Consider the following 20,874-nt stretch of genomic DNA (forward strand, 5'->3'; position numbering starts at 1 on the left):
GTGGACACCGCGGGCGCCCAGCCCTGCACCTGCCGAGGGGGCCGAGGAGGGCCGGGAAGGCTGGTCCCGGGCGGCGGCTCTTTTGTCCTCCCGTCGCGGCGGCCCCGGCCCAGCCTGGCTGGGGGTGGGGGTGGGAGGCCGCGTGGGGCGGGGGCGGGGGCGAGGGCGGGCCCTCGGCTCACGTGCTCGCCGCTCGGCTCTTAACTCGGCCCGCAGCCCCGCCGGGATGGCCGCGGCCGGAGCGCGCTGAGCCGGGCGTCCTCCCTGCCGCCGCCGCCGCCGGCCCGCGCCCCGCTCCCGCCCCCCTCCCGATTGCCCGGCGCCCCCGCCCGCGGCTCCCGCATCCCGCGGCTCCCCGCCCTCCCTTCCTCCCGCCCGCGCCGCGCAGCTCGCCGCCGCAGCCCCCGGACCCGGAGGATTATGAGCGAGCCATGAGGCGTCTGCGGCGCTGGGCGTTCGTGGCGCTGCTGCTGCTGCTGCCGCTGCTCCCCTCGTCCGGTGAGTGACCCCCGCCCGGCCCGGCCTCGGCGCCCCCTCCCTGCCCCCGCCCCGGGTTTTGCGGCGGTTTCTGCTGCAGCCACATTTTCCTGCAGTGCTCGGGGTGACAGCAGGTCCAGAGCGCGGGAGGGCGTGTGGGGGGAGGGAGGGTGCGTGCACCCACCTGTCCACATCTGCCCCCCACCGCGGCCAGCCCCCTGCCGCCGGCCGGCGGACTCTGCAGGTCTCTGAGGCTTTGGTGGGGGGGCAGTCGTGACGGTCGGGCTCTAGTGCAGCTCCTGGCCCCCTCCCCATCGTGTTCTTCCCTCTGCAGGGCAGCAGATCCTCCCACCCAGATCCCCCCAGCGTTCCAGGGGCCACATCAGAGTGGGGGATGGGCGTGCCGTACCCACCCCCTTCCCGTCTCTTGCCCCACGGTGGGCATCTGTCTTCAGCTATGGCCTTTTCTCCCCAGGTGTGGGGACCCGGGATCCCGCCAGAGCTCTGCGCTGGAGGGTCTCTCCCCCGTTGCGGGGCCCGGAAGCCCCGCAGGTCACAGAGCCCAGCCGTCTGGTGGGGGAGAGCTCCGGGGGAGAGGTCCGAAGGCAGCAGTTGGACACCAGGGTCCGCCAGGAGCCTCCTGGTGGCCCGGTGAGTGGGGCCGGCAGTGAAGCCAGGGGGCTGGAGCAGGCCTTAGAGCCCAGGGGAGACCACGGGACAGCCAGGGCTTGGGCGCCTGCCTCCCCAGCAGCCGACTCCTGCAGCTTCCCCTTCTGTACAATGGGCTACCAAGGGGGTGCTGGAGCCCACTAGTGGGAGCACCCACCTGCCCCTCTCCAGGCCCCCTCCCATCAGAGTGGGGGTCCTCTGTCCTCAGCGGACCCAGAAGGCCCAGGGCTCAGTCCAGCCTTGGTCAGCTTTCCGCCAGCCCCCTCTCCTGCCAAAGCAAGCCGTCCTACACCAGATGGGGCTTGGGGAGGGCAGTGAGAGGCAGGAAGAAGCAGCTAAGAGGCCAGTCAGGGGTTAGGGCTGCTGGGTGCCCGCCACAGCCACCCTCTGGGCTTTTTTGGGGACCAGCTTAGTGCTTGCTTCTGCCTCAGTTTCCCCCTGTGCCCTGATCGAATTGTTGTTCTCCTTTCCGGTCTTGCTGTGGGTGGGGCCTTGGGAAAATGTTTGAGGCCCCAAGCTCACTCACAAATGCCCACTCCACTCACCTGCTGCCCCTTTCAGCTGGGAAGGTTGGGAATGAAGGAGATTAATTGCAATTAATAATTAATTAATATCATGTGAATAATAATCACCCAGATGGAATATTCATTCAGCATGCCTAGGCTCTCCAGGAGCTCGAAGCTGAAAGTTAGCCAGGCTAAGGGGTCAGCGAGGGCGGGACGGCAAAGGCCTGGCAGAAATAGGAGGAGGAGAGAGACTCAGAGGAGGGGTACAAGCAAGGTCTGGGAAGTTTTGGCAGCTGGGAGTGGTGGGAGGTAAATTGGGCTGGGCAGAGGGAGGAAGCAGGGAAACGGAGGCTAACATTGCGGACATCTGTCAGACTGGCATCTGGCCCTGCCTAATGTACTTGGTTAAAAGCCCTTAGGGGGGGTGGAGGGGGCTCTGGCGTTGTGGGGGGGGGGCGGGGGGGCGGGGGTACTCGGGGAAATGGAATGGAGCAGGAAGGCGGCATGCATAATAGATGGACCATCACTCAGGCAGTGCGGAGCGGGGGAGGGGGTGGTTAATGGTCCTGAGCGGGCAGGCCTGGTGAAGATGGGGAGGGGCTGGGGGAGGTGGGCTGGGAGGAGGGGAAGGCGGTGGAGGCTGCCTTTGGGGCCTGCCCAGGCTCCCTGGCAGATGGTAGATGGGCAGTAGGGATGGTCCCAGGGCCAGAGATAGGGTGTCCCGGCTGGGTTTGGCCCTTAGTCTGACTTTCTTCCTTGGTGGCCCCCTACCTGTGAACTGTGCACCCCAAGCCTGTGTTGGCTGGGAGTTGACTGCCGTTCCTGGCTGCTGGGACTCTGACTGGTGTTTTAGGGGATGTCCAGATTGGAGGATGGGGTGGTGCCACAGTGGGGTCAGAGGACAGGGATGAGGGAAAGCCGGGGGCCCAGGGAAGGATGAAGAGTGGGTGCTCCTTCAGCTTAGTCCTTCCTGAAGAGAGAGAGTGGGGGCAGGAGTCTGAGGTATGGTGGTGCCTGTGACGGTGGGGAGATGGGGATGGGTGCGCTTGGACTGGATGGGTTGAGTATGCAGAGGATGGGGGAGTCTCTCTGGGTGTCGCTCTGCTGGGTGAGTGGGTGGCATGTGTGCATGTGTTACATGTGTGAGTGACCAAGTCTGAATAAGCCCAACCGGGTGTCTGGAGGGTGGGAGTGGAGCTCCTGTGGAGCCGTGGGGCAGTGGTCACGGCCGCTCCCAGTGGGGACCTCTCTGGGACTGAGCCTTCCCTGGGACCTCCCTGCAGCCTCCCAGTGAGGCTCACTCATTGTCCTGACTTGTCTTACCCCAGTTTCCCCTGGGGTGGAATTCTTACAACTCCGTAAGGCAGGTAACTTTTGTCTGCCCATTTTGCAGATGAGCAAACTGCGGCTCAGAGAGATTAAGTAACTTGCCCAAAGTCAATGAGATCTTAATCAGTGGGGTGATTTCCTCCAAGAGCAGGGCTCTTCCCACAGTGCCGTTCTGCCTCCAGGCACTCTCTGGGTTTTGGCACGGGGTGGGGGTGGGGGCATTTCCCAACCCCCCTCCCCCACCCCAGCACAAGGTGGAGGAAGACCAAGGGAGACAGAAAGACATGTCCAGAATATTCCCACCTGACCGGAAGGAGGTCCCTCTAGCTCCCACTTGGCACTTCTCCCTGGAGCACTTCTGGCCTCAGAACCTCAGGGGCCGATGGTGGAGCCCGTGTGGCATTGAGCCCAGTGTCCCAACAGGAAGTGTCCCACCCTGCCGCTGTGTGGTTTTGTCTCAAGTTCTTGCACGCATTTGGGATCTCAAGCCAAACAAGGTCTTGGGTCAGCAGCAAGATCTCCATCTGCTGTGGGTCATGTGACAAGTTTGGGGGCACATGCTGGCCGGCAGGGCTGGGATGGTGGGAACCAGGGTGCTCACCTGCTCTGGCCTTGGGCCGGCACCTTTCTGAGCCCGGATCCCTCAAATCAGGATGATGAGAACATTGATCTCAGACCCACCCACTGCCAGGAGGTAGTGATGGGGAAAGACTCCTGGCTTTTGTGAGGGGGAACCAGGGAGAGCGAAGCTGTCCAGGAAGGAGTTCGAAGTTAGAGAAATAACAATTTGCTGGGCCCTTAATGGGACAGGCACTGTTCTACCTTTCTATGTTATTAATTTATTTCATCCGCATCACAATTCCAGGAGGTGGGGCTATTATTATTGCCATTTCACAGATGGGGAAACAGGCACAGAGAGGTGAAGTAACTACCCTAGGTCACTCAGCACTTAAGCAGCATGGTCAAGATTGATTTTCAGGGCAGCCCTCTTAGCTAGTGCATGCCGGCCCCTCGCTCAAGGGTACAGCAAAGAGAGGCCCAAGGGACTCTGCCCTCTTTGCCACGGCTCTCAACATCTCACTTCTGTCCAGTTTGGAAACAGGCTAGGCCTGAGGCCGAGAGGTCGGGGAGCTTCTGGAAGTGTAGAAACCTGGGATCACAGGGAGCCTGCAGCTGGGTGTGAGGCGGAGGAACAAGCAGGGCCACAGTGTACAGTTGGGCTGGTTGTTCACTGCACAAGGGTGCCCGGGCCAGTGGGCTGAATGAATCGGAGGACTCAGGCTGCATGTGTTCTGAAGGGACCCTTTTTCTAATCCACACAAAGCGGCTGTGCAGGTTGTACCTCCCCCTGAAAAACCCAGCCTCCTTCAGAACCAAGGAGAGGGCAGGATGTGAGTTAGTGAACGGGGGCGTGGAGGGTCCCAGGCCCAGGAGTCAGCTGGCAGAGGGGGCCTCAGTCACTGGGTTGAGCTCCCGTGAGAGCTGCCCAGACTAGCATGTACCACCTGAAAGCCCTTAACCGAGGGCGTGTGCTGTGGTGTTTGCGTTTTCTTGCTGAGGAGGAGTGGGGGGCAGTTAGGCAAGGCTCAGTCCCCAGCCCCTTGCAAGATGGCAGTCACGGGCAGGAAGCCACAGGGTCTGTGCCTGGAGCCCTAGTACCCGACCTGGGCCAAGGTCATCAGAGGCAGGAGGGGGTTCCTGGGAGGGGGCCGGTGTCTGGAAGGATTTGTGCTGGGCCCAGCTTGCTCCAGGGTGGGCCCTGAACCAGCCCTGCCATGAGGTTGGGCAGAGGGAGAGTTCATGCAGGAAGCTCAGCTTCCATTTGAAAGGCTGTACCTGTGGCTTTGGCGCGGGACAGCCTCCGTGGGTCCTGGCTCCCCTGCTTCTGACTGAGTGACCTGGGCAAGCCTTCTGAACCCCACCTTCCCCATCCGTGAGATGGGGGTAACAGTAGTCTCTACTTCGCCCAGGCTGCTGCGAGGATTAGAGATGATGGGTGTCAGGTGTCCTGCCTGGGATTCGGCAAGAGCAGATGTTCAGCATCCAGCCTCCTGAGTGTCCCGGGCCGGGTGTGGCATGAGGGCTGGGTGTCAGGAACAGGAGCCAGGGCATTTGGGGTTACCTGTCAGACTCCGTGCAGGGTTGGGGGAGGGGCAACGCGGCAGGAGTCTTGAGTCCTGGGGAGTCTTGGGTCCTCTCCAGCCAGACTGCAGCCTGTGGGCTTGGCCTCACCCAAGCACCCCTCCCGGCTGCCTGGAGGGACCCAGCTGCCCAGAGTCTGTCCCCAGAGAGACTAATGACCCTGTAAGGAGTCACTCTGTCCTCAAGCATTTAGGTCAAATCCCATTATCGGAAGCTGGTCCAACTGTTCTATCTGGGACTCCCGCTGTCCTGCCGGAAAGTGGAGTCTTGGCGCATCTTGGGGGACCAGGGCTGGGAAGGCGGGGATTTCTCCCAGGTGGGGCTCCTGCCTCTCTGGCTCCTCCCCCTCTGCCACCACCAGCCCAGGCGGTTTCTCCAGTGCCTCAGAGCCCTGTTCAGCTGGAACATTTACACTTCCTTTTTCATTTATTATTATTATTACTAATCCTTGTGAGAATAACACATTAAAAAGGGCTTTCATTTAGTCCTCATGACAACATCGTTTTACCAGTGGGGAAACTGAGGCTCAGAGAGGGTAAGCAGCTCACTCGTGCCTTCTGATGCCTTTCCTTCAACAGAAGTGTTGAGCCCCTGGGCAAGGAAAAAGGTGGGGGTAGCCCGAACCCCAGGGGACTAAAGGCCACCCCTGTGAAAAATTGAATCAGTGACCAAAGAAATCGATGTGCCCGAGGTCCCAGGGATAGAGAGGGGCCAAAGCCCCGTCAGGTGGGGTGGGTGGGTGCATCCCCGGTGGTCGCAGACGAGGGTGAGGAGAAGGTCCTGGGAGGAGTTGGAGGCTTGGGAGGAGGGATTCAGGGTGACTGTTTGAGGGGTCGTGCCTGCATGTTCGAACTTTCTGGGGTGTTTGGGAACCCGGAAGATCTTTAGGCTTCCCCTTCCCGAGACCGGGATTCTGTAGGTCTGAGGTGGAGGCCTGGCATCTGTATTTGTGATTCTGGGACTTCACTCGTATCTGGTGGGGGGCAAGCAGGTGCCTGGAGAGTGGACCAGCTGGCGACAGGGGAGGGTGAGGTCACCGCAGCCAGGTGGTCACAGCAGCCATGAGAGACAGGAACTCCGGCCCGAGGGTGAGCCTTGACCCAGCTCCTCCCCAGCGTGGCCCTGGGCCAGTCACCTCCAAGTGTCCCTCCCTGGCGTTTATAAAATGAGCACCAGGCTGCCCGGGCAGGTTGAGATCGAGTGAGCCCGAGCACCTAGAGCCAGTGGCCGGGGAGCAAGAGGCGAGCACGGGGCACAGGGTGGAGGCCCGGTTTGCCGGTCCCCAGCAGCGCTGAGCTGGGCGCAAAGGAGGGCAGCAGTCGGGGACAGAAGGGGCTCCCGAGGGAGGGACCGAGGGATAACGAGAGAGGTCAGGGACAGGTCCGGCAGGAAGCAGGCCAGGAGCAGTTTGGCTTTGATAGAACATGGGCTGAAAGCTTGGCTGGGAGTGTGTGGGTTAGTGGGGGGCGGTTAAGACTCTGGTGCCAGCAGGAACCCCCTACCCAGGCGCCTGGGGTACAGAGGTCCTGGGGACTGAGGTGGCTTTGCCTGATCTTTCTCTTCCTGCAGACAGGGGGTGTCCCCCCCAGCCCCCCTGCATCGGGCCAGGTTAGGCAAACGTGCCCCATTATCTACTTTCCCTCCTCCTCTTCCCATAGCCTTTGGTGGCTCCCCCAACCCCTCCTGGGCTTGCCTCCCAGTCCCAGCAGCTGCCCTTGCACTGCCCCAGGATCCTACCTGGCCTGAACCCTGTGTCCTGCTGGGGAAGAGGGCCTCCCAGCCCCACAGTTAGGCCTTGCCAGGTAAGGAGAGGGATGAGGCCTCGGCAGGCTGCAGGAAGTGGTGGGGACAAAGGCCACCTGGTGTCTGCTCCCGCATCGGCCCGGGCTTTACCCTGAGTTGGGGTCAGCTTGGTCTGCAGAGAATGGGGAGGCCAGATGGGTTAGCTCGCTGACCTTCTGAGTGGGGGAGATTCTGCAAGCACCAGGGTCGGCTCTTCCAGAATCCTCCAGGCCCAGGACAACCTCTACCACACGAGGCAACCTTGCAGCCTTGCATCTGGGCTCATCTTACCATTTTCAGTGGGAAAATCTGAGGCTCAGAGAAGTTGCTGGATTATCCCTGAGGCTACCAACTTTAGAGAGTGGAATCAAGGCAAGGGGCCTGGACAGGCTGCTCTCCTGGGTGGCCAGCATAGGGGCCGGGATAGAGGCTTGTCAGTGGGGGCCAGAAAGAACAAGCAGGAACAGACCTGAGGGCAAGAGAGGGCAGAGGTGGTCCAGACAGGGATGGGTGGGGAAGGCAGAGATAGTCCAAGTCCAGGAGGGGAGAGGGAGGGCAGGGATGGTCCAGACCAAGGAGTTGGGGTACTGGGGACAGAGCTGGTCGAGGCCCAGGGGCAGGGGGAGGGCAGGGATGGTCCAGACCAAGGTGGGGAGAGGGAAGCAATGACTCCTTGTCCTTGACTTTCTATTTCAAATCTGGTCGACGCTCTAGGGGCTCAGGATGGAGCTTGGAGCCTCGGTCAGCCTGGGGTGGGGTGAGTCAGTGTCCTTGGGGCTCAGAGGGCTGCCTACCTCACCCTGACTCTCAGGGCCTCTCATGGACACTGGGCCGTTTCCATCTTACCTCACCTTTGAGGGGAGAAGGCCCTAGAAGCTGATTCCCTAGGCTTGAATCCCTGCTCTCCCACTTCTTAGTCCTACGACCATGGGCATGTTAGTTAGCCTCTCTGTGCCTCAGTTTCCCCATATGTTAGATGAGGGTAACATTAGTATCTATCCCATTGGGTTGTAGTGAAGATCAAATACGACGATACTTGTAAAGTATTTAGACCAGTGCCTGGCACATACAAGCGCTCATGAAGATTAGAAATCTAGGTGGCTGATCAGGAAGCCGACTAGCACCAGGCTATGGAATTTTGTGACATCGGGGCTCCCCTCCGTCTTGTAACCTGCTCCCCCCGAAAGAACGGCAGCCAACAGACTTCCTCACATCTGTACAGCCCAGCGGTGGGCCCCTCATCTGGGGATCTGGAGTTCAGTCTTCTTAAACGGACGGGGGTGAGCAGAGGGCTCCAGCCCCTCTCGGGCCCTTCCTGTGCTTTGAGATCTTTTGTAAGACCTGAGGCTTGGGCTGGGGACGTGGGAGCCGAGAAGGCTGACGTCTCCTCAGCCCAGACTCTCCTGCCCCTTCTTCTCTTGGGGTCGCTTTCCCTCCAGGCACACTAGCACCAGGTCTGGAATCCGCACCCGCTACAGTAGCTGGGCACCCAGGCCTGGGAGGGCAGCCATCTTGCTCAGGCCTGGTACGTTGCCATGACAACCTGGAGCCTCCCAGCCCCACTGCAAAGGCCCCTCTGAAAAATTTATCAGGAAAACTTCCGTGTTTAAAAATTAACCATGGGATTGAAATATCAAAGATGAGCTGCTTTGGGCGAGGCAGAGGGCAGTGGACTTGCCGGTAGAGGAGCCACGTTCTCTCCCCCCCGACAGGATGGCATTTGCCCATCATCCCAGCTTCCAGGGGCCCTGCGATCAGTTCTAACCCATTCCACCCCTGTCTGCAGCGTACGAGGCCTCCTCCATAAGTTGAGGCTAGGGCCAAGGTAGGAGGACAGGAAGGGAGGGGCCTGCTTCAGCAGGGCCCTGGGGTCACACTGCACCCCATCTCCTGTTTGCCTCTTTCCCGTAATACTTCTCGGGGCCTCCCTTTAGTTCACCTGTGGGTGAGCGTGGCCCTGCCAGCAGCAGGGAGGGCCTGGCGTGAGGCAGTGGGCAGGCTGAGCTGCCCCTACCCATCCCTACCGTAGCCTGGCCCCAGGGAGGCATCTACACCAGAGAGGGTGGGCTGGCACCCAGAGAGCCGGGAGGCCTGTGCCCCGGGGTTGCGTGCTCCTGCCCGTCCCCCCAGGAAAGGAACGGGGTCTTGGAGGAAGATAAGCTTGGGGGAAAGCATCTTCCCCCTAGGTCAATGGTACCCACAGCTGCTGGGCCTGGGCCCTCCCCTCCCCAGGGCTACTCCCCTTACTGGGGTTTCGCCAGTCCCCCCAGTTCCCACCTTCAGGCCTCCCCAGGTTGACTCCCCTTCTGCCTTCCCCCCCTTTCTCCCAGCCTGTCCACCTGGCCCAGGTGAGTTTCGTCATCCCAGCCTTCAACTCAAACTTCACTCTGGACCTGGAGCTGAACCAGTGAGTGTGGCCTTGAGTCTGGGGGCAGGGCCGCAGGCGGGCGGGCAAGGCATGGCCTGGGCTTGGCTGGCTGGGGCAGGGCACCTGGATCTGAGCTGTGGTGGGGCCCAAACAGGACCCAGCCCCACTGTGACCCGCTCCTTCCTCCTGCCCACTCTGTCTGTTCCAGCCACCTTCTCTCTTCGCAATATGTGGAGCGCCACTTCAGCCGGGAGGGGCCGACCCAGCACAGCACCGTGAGTGCCTTTGGAAGGGGATGGGGAGGTGGGATGAGGGGACAAGTGGCCGGTGGAGATGGGGTCTGGGGTATATTCTACACTCGGGTTGGGCCTGGCCCCTCCAGGATTGGAGTCGGGGTGGCCTGTCGAATGGCATGGAGCCCTCAGCTCCCCTCGCCCAGCTCCAGAGGGCCGACCCCCAGCCAGCCTGTCTGCCAGCATGGAGACATTCCAGGACCCCCACTGCTCCATGCCCAGAATCTTCTGGCAGGGGGCGGTTGGGGGAATGCCCCTCTTGCTCAGCACCAAGGCCCTGGGAATTCCAGGCTGCCTGGGACCCCAGGGTCCCAGCCCTGAAGGCCCAGGGGTGCAAGCAAAGATGAATGGGTGTCTGTAAATAGCCTCGGCCCTCCCCCTCCAGACTGTTCAGTAACTGGAGCACAAGTAATTCTGCAGGAAGCCGAGGGGAGGGGGTGCTTGTCCCCTCTGACCTGTGAGCCTGGCCAGGAGGACACACGCTGCTCACATTTCCTCCGCCACAGACCATGCGTCCAGGGGTGGTCCACAGAGGCTGTAGCGTCTGTGAACACACGCTGTGTGAAATGGTGTGTGTGTGTTGGGGGTGAGTCCATAGCTTTCATCTGATAAAGTGAGCTGATCCATGGTAAGTGCTTAGAACGGTGCCTGGCACCCAGTAGGTGCTGTATGAACGTCAGCTATTCTCCTCAAATGAGTCTGTGATCCGTGTACCAGCCCCAACTCATGGTTAAGAGCCACTGATGTGCCCCAAAGTCCTCACGTTGTAGGTGAGGTAAAGCAGGCCCAGAGAGGGCTAGGAACTTGACCAAGGTGAAGCAGCAAATTAGGAGCATAGCCAGAGCAGAGCCTGGCTCCAGATCCCCAGGTGTATCCAGGGACCGCAGCCCTGCACACGGGGCACCTTCAGGGGCCCTCACCCGTCCTCCTGCCTTCATGCGGGGAAGGGAGCATGTCCACTCACGCTCTCTGCTCCCCCAGGGGGCTGGAGACCACTGCTACTACCAGGGGAGGCTCCGAGGGAACCCGCACTCCTTTGCTGCCCTCTCCACCTGCCAGGGGCTGCAGTGAGTATGGGGAGGGGCTGGGCGGCCGGGATGAGCCTCCAGCCCTGGGGACAGTGGGGAGCTGCGTCTCTCTCGCTGCAGCGGGGTCTTCTCTGACGGGAACTTCACCTACATCATGGAGCCCCACGAGGTGGCCAGGCCTCGGGAAACTCTCCAGGTGAGCCCCTCCCTGGCCCCTCTGACAGCTCTGCCGCTTGTCCCAAGGCTGTCACCGCAGTGCCTGTTGCTGCCTCTTCCTCCTCCTGCCTTGGTAACCTCAGCCTCACTGCCCTCCCCTGTGCCCCCAGCTCCAATGTCCCCTCTGTCCCCCAAGTAACCTCCCATCGGGCTCCAGTGTCCTTTGCCCCTGTCTCTCAGGGTGCCCCCAGGTCTTGACCCCGGAATCTGAGCATCTGGGAGATCAGATCCGACATGGGAGCTCTGGCCAGTTCTGGGTCACCCTGGGGTGGGGTGGGGGGAAGGGCTGGAGATGTTCCCCCGCAATCGGGCTCAGCGCAGATCTGGTCGGCCTCCCCAAGAACGAATTTCCCCTCATTGCAGGGACCCCTTCCCCACCTCATTTACCGGACCCCTCTCCTCCCAGCCCCCCTTGGATGCAGGGAACCAGGTAAGGGAGGGAAAATGGGGCTGGGGAGGGGGCCGACTGTGCCCCCCTCACCGGCACCCTCCCCCCAGGCTGCCTGTTTGCTGCCCCTGCCCATTCTGCTTCTCCGAACCGACCAAGGCTGAGAAAGAAAAGGCAGGTACGGGGGCCCGCACAGACCTCCTGCTGCAGAGACCTCGGGCTGTGGCCCGGAGCAGGAGGACACCCCCATCCATAGCCGGGGCAAAGGAGGGCTCAGACTGATGTAGCTGGAAGCCAGGGAACCACCTCTGGCAGGAAGCGCCCACCCTAGGCCCTACCACTAGTGTCTAGGCAAACCGAGGCTGCCTGCCCTGGTACCAAGGCTGGATGGGACCCGCACCAGTGGGGAGCTGCCACTGTCTCTGGCTGGAGTCCAGCCCCCCCTTGAGTCTGTCTGTGGCTTGGCTACGATGCCAGGCATGGAGGGGACTGATTCCAAGTGCCCACCTCCCTGCCAGGTCCGCCGGGGCCACCCTACAGTGCACAGTGAGACCAAGTATGTGGAGCTGATTGTGATCAACGACCACCAGCTGGTACAGTCCCAGGCTGGGAGTGACGTTGGGAGGAGGGGCTGGAAGCAGACTGGCCCTCGGCCCACTGTCTTCTCTCCCAGTTTGAGCAGATGCGACAGTCGGTGGTGCTCACCAGCAACTTCGCCAAGTCCGTGGTGAACCTGGCAGATGTGGTGAGCAGCCCTCCCTTCCCTTCCCTCTCCTCCCACCCCCCACGCCACCGCACGCATCCTCAGGGTGAGCTCTCAAGGGCACCGTCAGCCTCTGACCCCCACTTCCTGGAGGGACACATTGAGACCTTCCTCCAGCCCTGTTCCCCCACACCCACTCCCACCCTCCAGCCCCCTCCTCATCTTCCCCCCTCCTGGCCCAGATGTACAAGGAACAGCTCAATACCCGCATCGTGCTGGTTGCCATGGAAACGTGGGCAGATGGGGACAAGATCCAGGTGCAGGATGACCTCCTGGAGACCCTGGCCCGGCTCATGGTCTACCGGCGGGAGGGCCTGCCTGAGCCCAGTGATGCCACCCACCTCTTCTCGTGAGTCCCCCACCCCATGAACCCTGCCAGCCTCTGCTGGTGGCTGCGGTGCACAGGGTTACTGAACATGGCTCTGGGCCAGGCACGCTTGCAGGGTGTGAGGACTGGGCTCCCCTTGTACCTACTCCCAGCCATTTGCAGCAGTGGCTGGGCGTCTTCCCCTGCATCTTAGGCTCAGGCCCCCTTTCCCCACCACCGGTGGTCTTCCTCTGCCCATAACCTCCCCTTCGTCCCCTCTTCCCGTTTCAAATGGTCCCAGCATCCCTTCCTCAGGGCATCCCTTCCAATGCCCTGGTAGGGAAAAAAAATCTGATAAAAAGTCCTTGCAGTTAGAGATGATCTATTAGGAATCCCTCATTTGGCTTAAGGGCAAATGAATCCAAAGAAGGGAAGGGGATTGCCTCAGGTCACACAGACTGACATGGAGGGGGGGCTCACCTGTCTCCCCATCGGAGCCCAGGGGAGCCACCACGGGGAAGGCAGTGGGTTCTCCTGACAAGCCTCTCCCTTCCAGGGGCAGAACTTTCCAGAGCACCAGCAGTGGCGCTGCCTACGTAGGGGGCATCTGCTCGCTGTCCAGGGGTGGGGGTGTGAACGAGGTGAGCAGTGTGGGGGGGCGTGGCTGGGGTGCGGGGTGGGAAGGAGAGGGGCTGCGAAGGGCATGAGCCCCGTGCCTTTGGGAGGGATGAAGACATCTTTGTGTTCCATCTTCCTCACCCCAAGTATGACAACATGGGGGCCATGGCGGTGACCTTGGCCCAGACGCTGGGGCAGAACCTGGGCATGATGTGGAATAAACACCGGAGCTCGGCAGGTATCAGTGAAGACCCTCGCACCCCGCCCAGACCCACACTCGAGAGATGAAGAGGGTGTCCACGGGAGGGGGGCGGTTCTTCACCCTCCCTTATATTCACCTGGCTCACCTCTCAGGGGACTGCAAATGTCCGGACAACTGGCTGGGTTGCATCATGGAGGACACTGGGTGAGTTCTTGGGGACAAAACGGGGGAGGATCTTGGGCAAAGGGAGTCCTAGAGCGAGCACTGGGTGACATTCTGGACCCGGTGGCTTCAAGAGACCCAGCTCTCTCTCGGGACCACTCAGAATTCCAGGAAGCGCAGCTGTCTGTGGACACTATAGGGAGACGCACATTCCCCAGCCGGACGCCCAAATTGTTCAGGCTTGTAGTGCGCACTGTTGCCACTGGGCGCCGCCAAAGCCTCATTTGGAGGCACCTTCCCTCCTTGGCGCACAAACCTCCGACTCCCGGAGTCCTGAGGTTTCGGGGAGAAGCCAGGAGCGGCGTCCCCTGCCCACTTCCCCTTGATGGGCAGGCGGGAGGATTCTCATGCAGTTTCCAGGCACATAGATCTTCATCCTTCTCGAGATGGTGACCGAGTCCGCCGGTGCACCCCATACCTGTCTTGAGAAGGGGCGAGACAGTGGGCTGGCGGGGACTTAGCGGCACGGTCCCCTCATCCCTACCTAGGTTCTACCTACCCCGCAAGTTCTCGCGCTGCAGCATCGACGAGTATAACCAGTTTCTGCAGGAGGGCGGCGGGAGCTGCCTCTTCAACAAGCCCCTCAAGGTACCAGCCCCAGGGCTGGGAACGTGGGAGCGGGGCTTGGGCAGGGTCCCGGCCAGACTCCCGACACCCCTTCCCCGTCCAGCTCCTGGACCCGCCTGAGTGCGGGAACGGCTTCGTGGAGGCCGGGGAGGAGTGCGACTGCGGCTCAGTGCAGGTGCGAGACTGGTGCTGGTGCCAGGTGGAGGGTAGGGAACGCAGGGGTGAGTGCGAGGGAGGGTCCGGGTGGGGAGGGTCAGGGCTCGCCCTCTCCCTGCGTCCCTCAGGAGTGCAGCCGCGCGGGCGGGAACTGTTGCAAGAAATGCACCCTGACTCACGACGCCATGTGCAGCGACGGGCTGTGCTGTCGCCGCTGCAAGGTGAGGGGGACCCGCCGCTGGGACGGGAAGGAGCGGGGACCGGGAAGGACTGGGCTGCGGACGTCCAGATAGGGGGCGGGACTTAAGGAGGAGGAGCCGCTGGAGGCAAACCTGTAGGGGCGGGGCTTGACGCGAAGAAAGCGCCAATGGGGAGGGAGGAGCTGGGCGTGCTGCCCTCTCCGTTCTGTTGAAGGCGGAGCTACGGGGAGTGGGGCGAAGCACCTGCTGAGAAGCAGCGGGGTGGGCGGAGCCGTGAACGGACCTGGGGGCGGTGCTGAGTGGGCAGGGAGCGGGCAGGGAGCGGGCAGGGGCCGGGCCGAGGAGGAGGGAAGACGAGGGGTCGGTGGTTCTTGTTTGAGCCCCGCAATGCATCCCTTCCCTAGTACGAGCCGCGGGGTGTGTCCTGTCGAGAGGCCGTGAACGAATGCGACATCGCGGAGACCTGCACCGGGGACTCGAGCCAGGTCCGTCCGTCCCGGCCGCCCTGCGGAGTCCCAAGCGAGGCAACCACTATCCCTATCCGTTTGGCTCTGCTGGGTGACTGTTCTGCGCGCCCCTCCTCTCCGCTGCTGTAGTCGCCGCCGCTGATCAGCCTCAGTTTCTCATCTGAGAAAGGAGTTCTTCATGCCTTCTGGCTTTGCTCCTCCAGTCGTTAAACCAGTATTTATAGTCTAGCTGGTGTTCCCAGGGCCTGGCGCAGTGCCTGGTGTCTACTAGGGATCACAGTGGATAATATTATTTAACCTCTAAGTCCTTATTACATACCAGGCATTCAGTCCTCCCAGCCCTGTGAAGGAGGTGCAGGAAACTGAGGGAGACTGGAGAAGCTATGGGACCTGCCAGTCCATGTGGTCTGAGTTCCCTCCTCTTGTCCTTGACCTGGAGGAGCCCTGTGACCTGAGCCCCCACCTGGTGGGCCTTTGGCACCCCTTTATTCTTCCCTGGGGCTGACCTCAGCTCACAGTCCTGGGTCAGCTCTACTCAGTCCAGCCCCTTTCTCCGCAGTGTCCCCCCAACCTGCACAAGCTGGATGGTTACTACTGTGATCACGAACAGGTATGATGGGGTGGAGGTTCCACCCCCTCTGGGTCTCTGGCTCAGTGCAGTCTCTTGTCCTCAGTGTCTGTGTCCCTTGTCTCCTGTCTGTCCCTCAGGGCCGCTGCTACGGAGGTCGCTGCAAAACCCGGGACCGGCAGTGCCAGGCCCTTTGGGGCCATGGTGAGTCTTTGGCTAGAGATGGGAGAGGGGACTGTGGAATACCTGGAATTGAGAGGCTGGAGCGGGGGCAGGCTCTGGCTGAAATGCCTTCCACCAGATGTGCGGCTCCCCAGGATCTCAGGGACCCAGCTGGACTTGAGGTCAGGCCAGTGTTGGAGGTGCAGGCCTGAGGTCCCAGGTGGGCTCTGGAGTGGGTGGGGTGATGCCTGGCATCATCTCCCTACAGCGGCTGCTGATCGCTTCTGTTACGAGAAGCTGAACGTGGAGGGAACAGAACGTGGGAACTGTGGGCGCAAGGGGTCAGGCTGGGTCCAGTGCAATAAACAGTGAGTAGTCAGAGCTCCTGGTTGGGCTTCCCCAGTTTTGGGGCTGGGCAGGGTTTTTTCAGAGATGGGGCGGGCTATGAGTCCCAGTGGGAGACTATGTGAAAAATCAGGGGATGGGGGAGAGGGCAGATACGAAGTCAGTTGTTGGGTCTGAGGTCAGACTTGGGGTCCACTGTCTCCACACTACCCCAACAGGGATGTGCTCTGTGGCTTCCTCCTCTGTGTCAACATTTCTGGAGCTCCTCGGCTGGGGGACTTAGGGGGAGACATCAGCAGCGTCACTTTCTACCACCAGGGCAAGGAGCTGGACTGCAGGTGTGGGCTGGGGCCATGGCTGGGGAAGGGGAGGTTGCAGCCGTGATGGGGTCGGGGGCAAGGGCAGAGGTCGGCTGTGCTGTTTCCCCAGGGGTGGCCATGTGCAGCTGTCCGATGGTTCAGACCTGAGCTACGTAGAGGACGGCACAGCCTGCGGGCCCAACATGCTGTGCCTGGACCATCGCTGCCTGCCAGCCTCTGCCTTCAACTTCAGCACCTGCCCTGGCAGCGGGGAGCACCGGATCTGCTCCCACCACGGGGTGGGTGCCTGGAGGTCAGGGGTCAGGGGAAGGGCTTATAAGTGGGGATAGGGCCCTGCTCACCTCTACTGGCCCCACCCCTCCTCTAGGTCTGCAGCAATGAAGGGAAATGCATCTGTCAGCCAGACTGGACGGGCAAGGACTGCAGTATCCACAACCCCCTGCCCACGTCTCTGCCCACAGGGGAGACGGAGAGATACAAGGGTGAGGCTGGAGCTGGCCAGGGTGGGGCTCCATCTGTCCTGGCCTCCATGACTGTCCCTGCCAACTGAGCCCTGCCCTCCTCCCTAGGTCCCAGCGGCACCAACATCATCATTGGCTCCATCGCCGGGGCTGTCCTGGTTGCAGCCATCGTCCTGGGCGGCACAGGCTGGGGATTTAAGTAAGACACACACACACAGCCCCTGCACCCCCTGGCATCCTCTGGGGTTATCAGAACCCCAGGCTGTTGGAGTTGAGGGGGCCTCCCTGAGAGGTTAGCCAAACCGGAGCTCGCCTATCATAATCCAAGCCAGCCCACAGTGTCTTGTCTTAACATTTAAAAAAAATTGGTTGCTCACATTTAAAAAACCAGGAGATTTTATATTAAGAATCCTGATTTCCAGCTTCCCTTGAAACGTGAGAAGATGGGGGCCCCCTGTGCTTCAGTGCATCCCAGCCTGGCCACAGAGTGGAGCTGAGCAGGGGGCTGCCCGACGCCTCAGGCCCCAGGCCCCACCCAGCCTACGGTGCTCTGTGGGCACCCGAGTCTGAGGCCCTCGAGCTGGTCTAACCCCTGAGTGTACAGAGGAGGACCTGAGGCCCAGGGTCATGCAGTGAGTTAGTTGCAGTCAGGACTCAAACCCAGGACCCAAGTTCAGTAGGTATTCCTGGTAGCTCTCCCTGGGCCTGTCATTAGCATCTAGGTCCCGGGACCCCTGGCCCATCTCTGGGGCAAAGGGTCTCCCGGGAGCCAGAAGGCCCCTCCCTGGGAAACGAAGGTCACAGATGGCTCCTTTTCCTTTCTCTGCCTGTCCTCTCCTTGGATCCTGAAGAAACATCCGCCGAGGAAGGTATGACCCGACCCAGCAGGGGGCAGTGTGACGCCGGCCACGCCATCCCTCCCGCTGTCCCTGTCTCCTCCATCTCATTCGTCACCTCGCATTCTGTGGATGGGGAGCTGAGGCTGGTTCCTCCACCCTTGCTGTCACTGCTCTCACTACAGGGGTGGGAGAACCCCACTCCAGGAAGAGTCCTCAACCTGCCCCTTGCCCCTTCCTCCAGTCCACCCACCCCCTCAGGCCTTGGTCGTTTAACTCCTGCCCCTCCTATGGCCAGACCACCTCTGGCCCCGTGGACCCTGGAGCTGTGCCCCCGCCCACACAGGCCCCAACCCCTGGGAAGGGAGCCTACCTCTGCGTCCCATCTGTTTTGTCTTTCATGTCACCATTGTCTGACCTCCCGCCAGATCCCCTCCCTGGCCAGCCTGTGACTTGCCGTCTCCAGGGCCCAGCACTGACCTCCCGGGGCCCGGCTCGAGGGCTCTCCTTCTGGGCCCTGCCTTATATCCTCTCCTGATGCCCCCTCTCCATTCCAGGTCTGGAGGAGCCTAAGTGCCCTCCCCCTCCCTCCGAGCCTGGCGTCCACCATCTCGGCCCTGAACCAGGAGTCTGCCCCGCCCAGCCACGGAGGGAGGCATCATGCAAATGTCTTCCGGGCTCAGCCCTTCAACCCCTGGCCCTGCAGGGGCTTGGGCCCCGGTTGTGGCCCTGCCCTCACACCACCAGGGTGGACCAGGCCTGGAGGGCATTTCCCCCATGGTCCCCCACCCCACCTCATGCAGCTTTGGCCTTGCACACCAACTCTCCCTGTGTGAATGTACCTTCCATCATCACAGATTGCCACAGCTCAAGTTGGGCGGGGGGAGGGCTAGAGGGGTGCCCCAGTGGGGCAGGCAGCCACCAGTGGGCATGGCCTGGGATGGCCCCTCCTCAAAACCAGGCAGCTGGGACCAGGCAGGGTTTAAGCTCTCTGGGACCTAGGGGGAGAGGGCTGACATCTACATTTTTTCTTTTTTTTTTTAACTGAATCTCAACTGATGAATGTAACTTCGGGGGTGCTGGGGCCAGGGCAGCTGTGGGGATGTTTTGACGTTTGCAGGAAGGACTGGAGGAGCTGAGGTCTGACCATCCCCCCCGTCCCTCCCCCGGGATGGTCACACCTGGAATCTTCTCACTGAACACAGACGTCCCCAAGCCAGGCAGGGGCCTGGCATCCCTGCTTGCCCCCTCCGCCCAGCCCTGCTGAGCTTGGAGAGAAGTATGAGTGCTGATTCAAACCAAAGCTGCCTGTTCCGTGCCCAAGGCCTAGGTTATGGGTACGGCAACCACATGTCCCAGGTTGTCTTCAATTCCAAAACAACCGTCCTGCTGTCCCTGCCAGGACACACGTATTGGGGGGACGGTCCTAGAAAATACAGTCCCTAAAATAACATGGCACCTTCCCCCTTTCAAGAAGGGTGATTCTGACTCAGGGTTTAGGTGCCCCCTGGCGTGGCCTGGAGGTTCCAGGCTGGGCCATCTTCCCAGGGAGCGCTCTCCCAAGGAGGGAAGGCCAGGGGTGGCCCAGTGCCTGGAGGTTAGGGGCTCTGCCTGTGATGTGCAAGAGGAAGTAGGAAGAGGCAAGTCTCATGTTTGATCCTCAGCTTCTAGAAAAGTCCTCAAGTCCCTGTCAAACCCATTCTGCTCCTTAACCCCACTCCAGGGCAGAGTAGTAAGTTTACAGTCGTTTTCCCCATTAGTCCTCTGATCCCCGCTGCAGCTGAGCCCGAGACCCAGGCTGGCAGAATTCCTCAGTCCCCCCACAAACACAGTCCTGCCCAGGGCCTTTCCTCATGACCCTCACTCGGGACAGAGGGGCTGGCTCCTTAACTGCTGAAAACCAGCCGGCAGGGGCAAGCCGGGGGTCAAGCTCCCTTCTGGATGAAGGCCACAAAGGAACGGAGCCCCACTTCCCAGGGATACCCCCACCCAGACCAGCAGGGGTTTCTGAACACCCCAGGGCCTTTGAGCTGCCTCCCCCTGGGGCATCTTTGAGGAGGAATCATGGAAGAAATGGCTCCCTGTTTATTTGCACCACCCCTCAGGGCAAACGGGGGACTGAGGCCCACTGACACCCTTTAAGGTGGCCGGACGCAGCTGCAGTGGGGTCCTTGATACTGAGCTCCAGCTGGTACTGCCCAAGTGAGGGGGGTGGATGGGGCACCCCTCTGGCCAGTACTGCCCCACCAGCCATACAAACTGAGGCAGGGGCAGGAGGCCAAGGGCCGGGCTTTGCACTATCGCTGCGGTACCTTAAGGCATCCTCTGGTGGTACACACGTGCACAGCTGGCGACGCATCTGGCACAAGCATTTGGATCCACATCTCCGCACAAGTCTGAATACCTCTGCACGCACAGGCATGCCTGTGTGTGCGTGCACATGGGGGTGGGGGTGGGCACGTGGAGAACACAAGACTTCCTGTGACCAGTCCACCTGGCTGCCAGCTGTCTGCATCCTCCTGCCCCACCCTGGCAGCGCCCACCCTGGCAGCGCACACCCTGGCAGCGCCCAGGGAGGAGTGGAGGCTGCACTGACCTGGGCCTGGAACTGGCCCCGTACAGCATCCTGTAAATATGTCATCTGGGGCTCGGGGTGGGGAGGCAGGGACAGGAACATCAATTAAAGATCATGTCCGGGGGCTTCCATGGAGCTCACACCGACTTGTGTCTCTCCTTTCTGTAAATGACCGCACGGTGGCCCAGGACCCTTCCCTGTCCTCTCTGGCCCAGGAGGGAGTGTGATGACTGGGCACTGAAGATGGGAAGGGAGCACCCAGGACTGGGCTCTGGGAGGCTGGGAGGAATGGGCGTAGTTTTCCAGTCCCAGACAGGAAATAGGCATCGACTGGGTGGAGGGCCTGGCGCTTCCGCTTCCTTGCTCTCCTGACAAAGATAACTGCCCACTCTGGCTTCAGCAAAGCAGATGGGAGTTGAGTTAGGAAAGCATCTTACCAACAGGCAGAAGACCCAACTTCCCTTTTATGGTTGAAGCCAGAGCAGCCCGTCCCCACCTCCCAAGAGAGTCCAGAAAGCTGGATAAAACCGCTATCTGGTCTCAAGGGAACTGTGCTCTTGAGCCCGCAGAGAATTTTCTCTTTCCTCACTGTGCCTGGGGCAGGAAGGGGCTCAGCAAGGCCAAGGCTGAGAGCCCCTCCCCCACTGGGGGCCCAATTTGAGCCAAGAACCTCTTCCTCCCATCCTCCCCTCCAGAGCGTTGTGGGCCTGCAGATATCTTGCTCTGAAAGTCCTGCCTGTTCAGGGGAAAGATAAGATGAGAGAGGTTGGGGCAGGGATGAAGGAAGGGAAGGGTAGACAAGAGATAAGGGGAGCAAGAAATAGCTGCAGTGGGCAAGGGCCTGGGGAGAGCGCGCAGCTAGAAGCTGACGCCGGAAGGGCAGGATTCCTAGGACCACCTCCACGTG

At 61.1% G+C, this 20,874-nt stretch overlaps 1 protein-coding gene across 2 annotated transcripts; it reads left to right on the forward strand.

Moving 5' to 3' along the window:
• The first annotated feature begins 418 nt into the window (after nucleotides 1-418).
• Nucleotides 419-20,032, forward strand: ADAM11 (ADAM metallopeptidase domain 11). Of its 2 annotated transcripts, XM_060080357.1 has the most exons (26): nucleotides 419-498; nucleotides 953-1,128; nucleotides 9,236-9,312; nucleotides 9,482-9,548; nucleotides 10,548-10,633; nucleotides 10,715-10,790; nucleotides 11,174-11,240; nucleotides 11,309-11,376; nucleotides 11,717-11,791; nucleotides 11,872-11,943; nucleotides 12,144-12,310; nucleotides 12,825-12,909; nucleotides 13,034-13,124; nucleotides 13,241-13,292; nucleotides 13,799-13,898; nucleotides 13,981-14,052; nucleotides 14,162-14,254; nucleotides 14,638-14,718; nucleotides 15,260-15,310; nucleotides 15,409-15,472; nucleotides 15,699-15,798; nucleotides 15,994-16,113; nucleotides 16,205-16,373; nucleotides 16,463-16,577; nucleotides 16,665-16,755; nucleotides 17,408-20,032. In XM_060080357.1, the coding sequence occupies exons 1-26, from the start codon at nucleotides 432-434 to the stop codon at nucleotides 17,454-17,456; spliced, it is 2,331 nt and encodes a 776-aa protein (XP_059936340.1). In that variant the 5' UTR covers nucleotides 419-431; the 3' UTR covers nucleotides 17,457-20,032. The 2 variants fall into 2 exon arrangements, with proteins under 2 accessions (XP_059936340.1, XP_059936341.1); XM_060080358.1 differs by lacking the exons at nucleotides 419-498; nucleotides 953-1,128; nucleotides 9,236-9,312; ... (1 more) ...; nucleotides 10,548-10,633; nucleotides 10,715-10,790 and having other exon boundaries at nucleotides 11,227-11,240; nucleotides 11,309-11,372.
• Nucleotides 20,033-20,874: the final 842 nt, after the last annotated feature.

The sequence above is a fragment of the Mesoplodon densirostris genome, chromosome 18, assembly GCF_025265405.1.
Source record: "Mesoplodon densirostris isolate mMesDen1 chromosome 18, mMesDen1 primary haplotype, whole genome shotgun sequence".
NCBI lineage: Eukaryota > Metazoa > Chordata > Mammalia > Artiodactyla > Ziphiidae > Mesoplodon > Mesoplodon densirostris.

Bases quoted from the DNA above. Each gene is read 5' to 3' on its own strand.
- ADAM11 (XM_060080357.1), top strand. From the start codon at position 432: ATGAGGCGTCTGCGGCGCTGGGCGTTCGTGGCGCTGCTGCTGCTGCTG. The intron at 16,578-16,664 runs GTGAGGCTGGAG...CCTCCTCCCTAG, and splicing joins GGAGACGGAGAGATACAAGG to GTCCCAGCGGCACCAACATC. The intron at 16,756-17,407 runs GTAAGACACACA...TGGATCCTGAAG, and splicing joins GGCACAGGCTGGGGATTTAA to AAACATCCGCCGAGGAAGGT.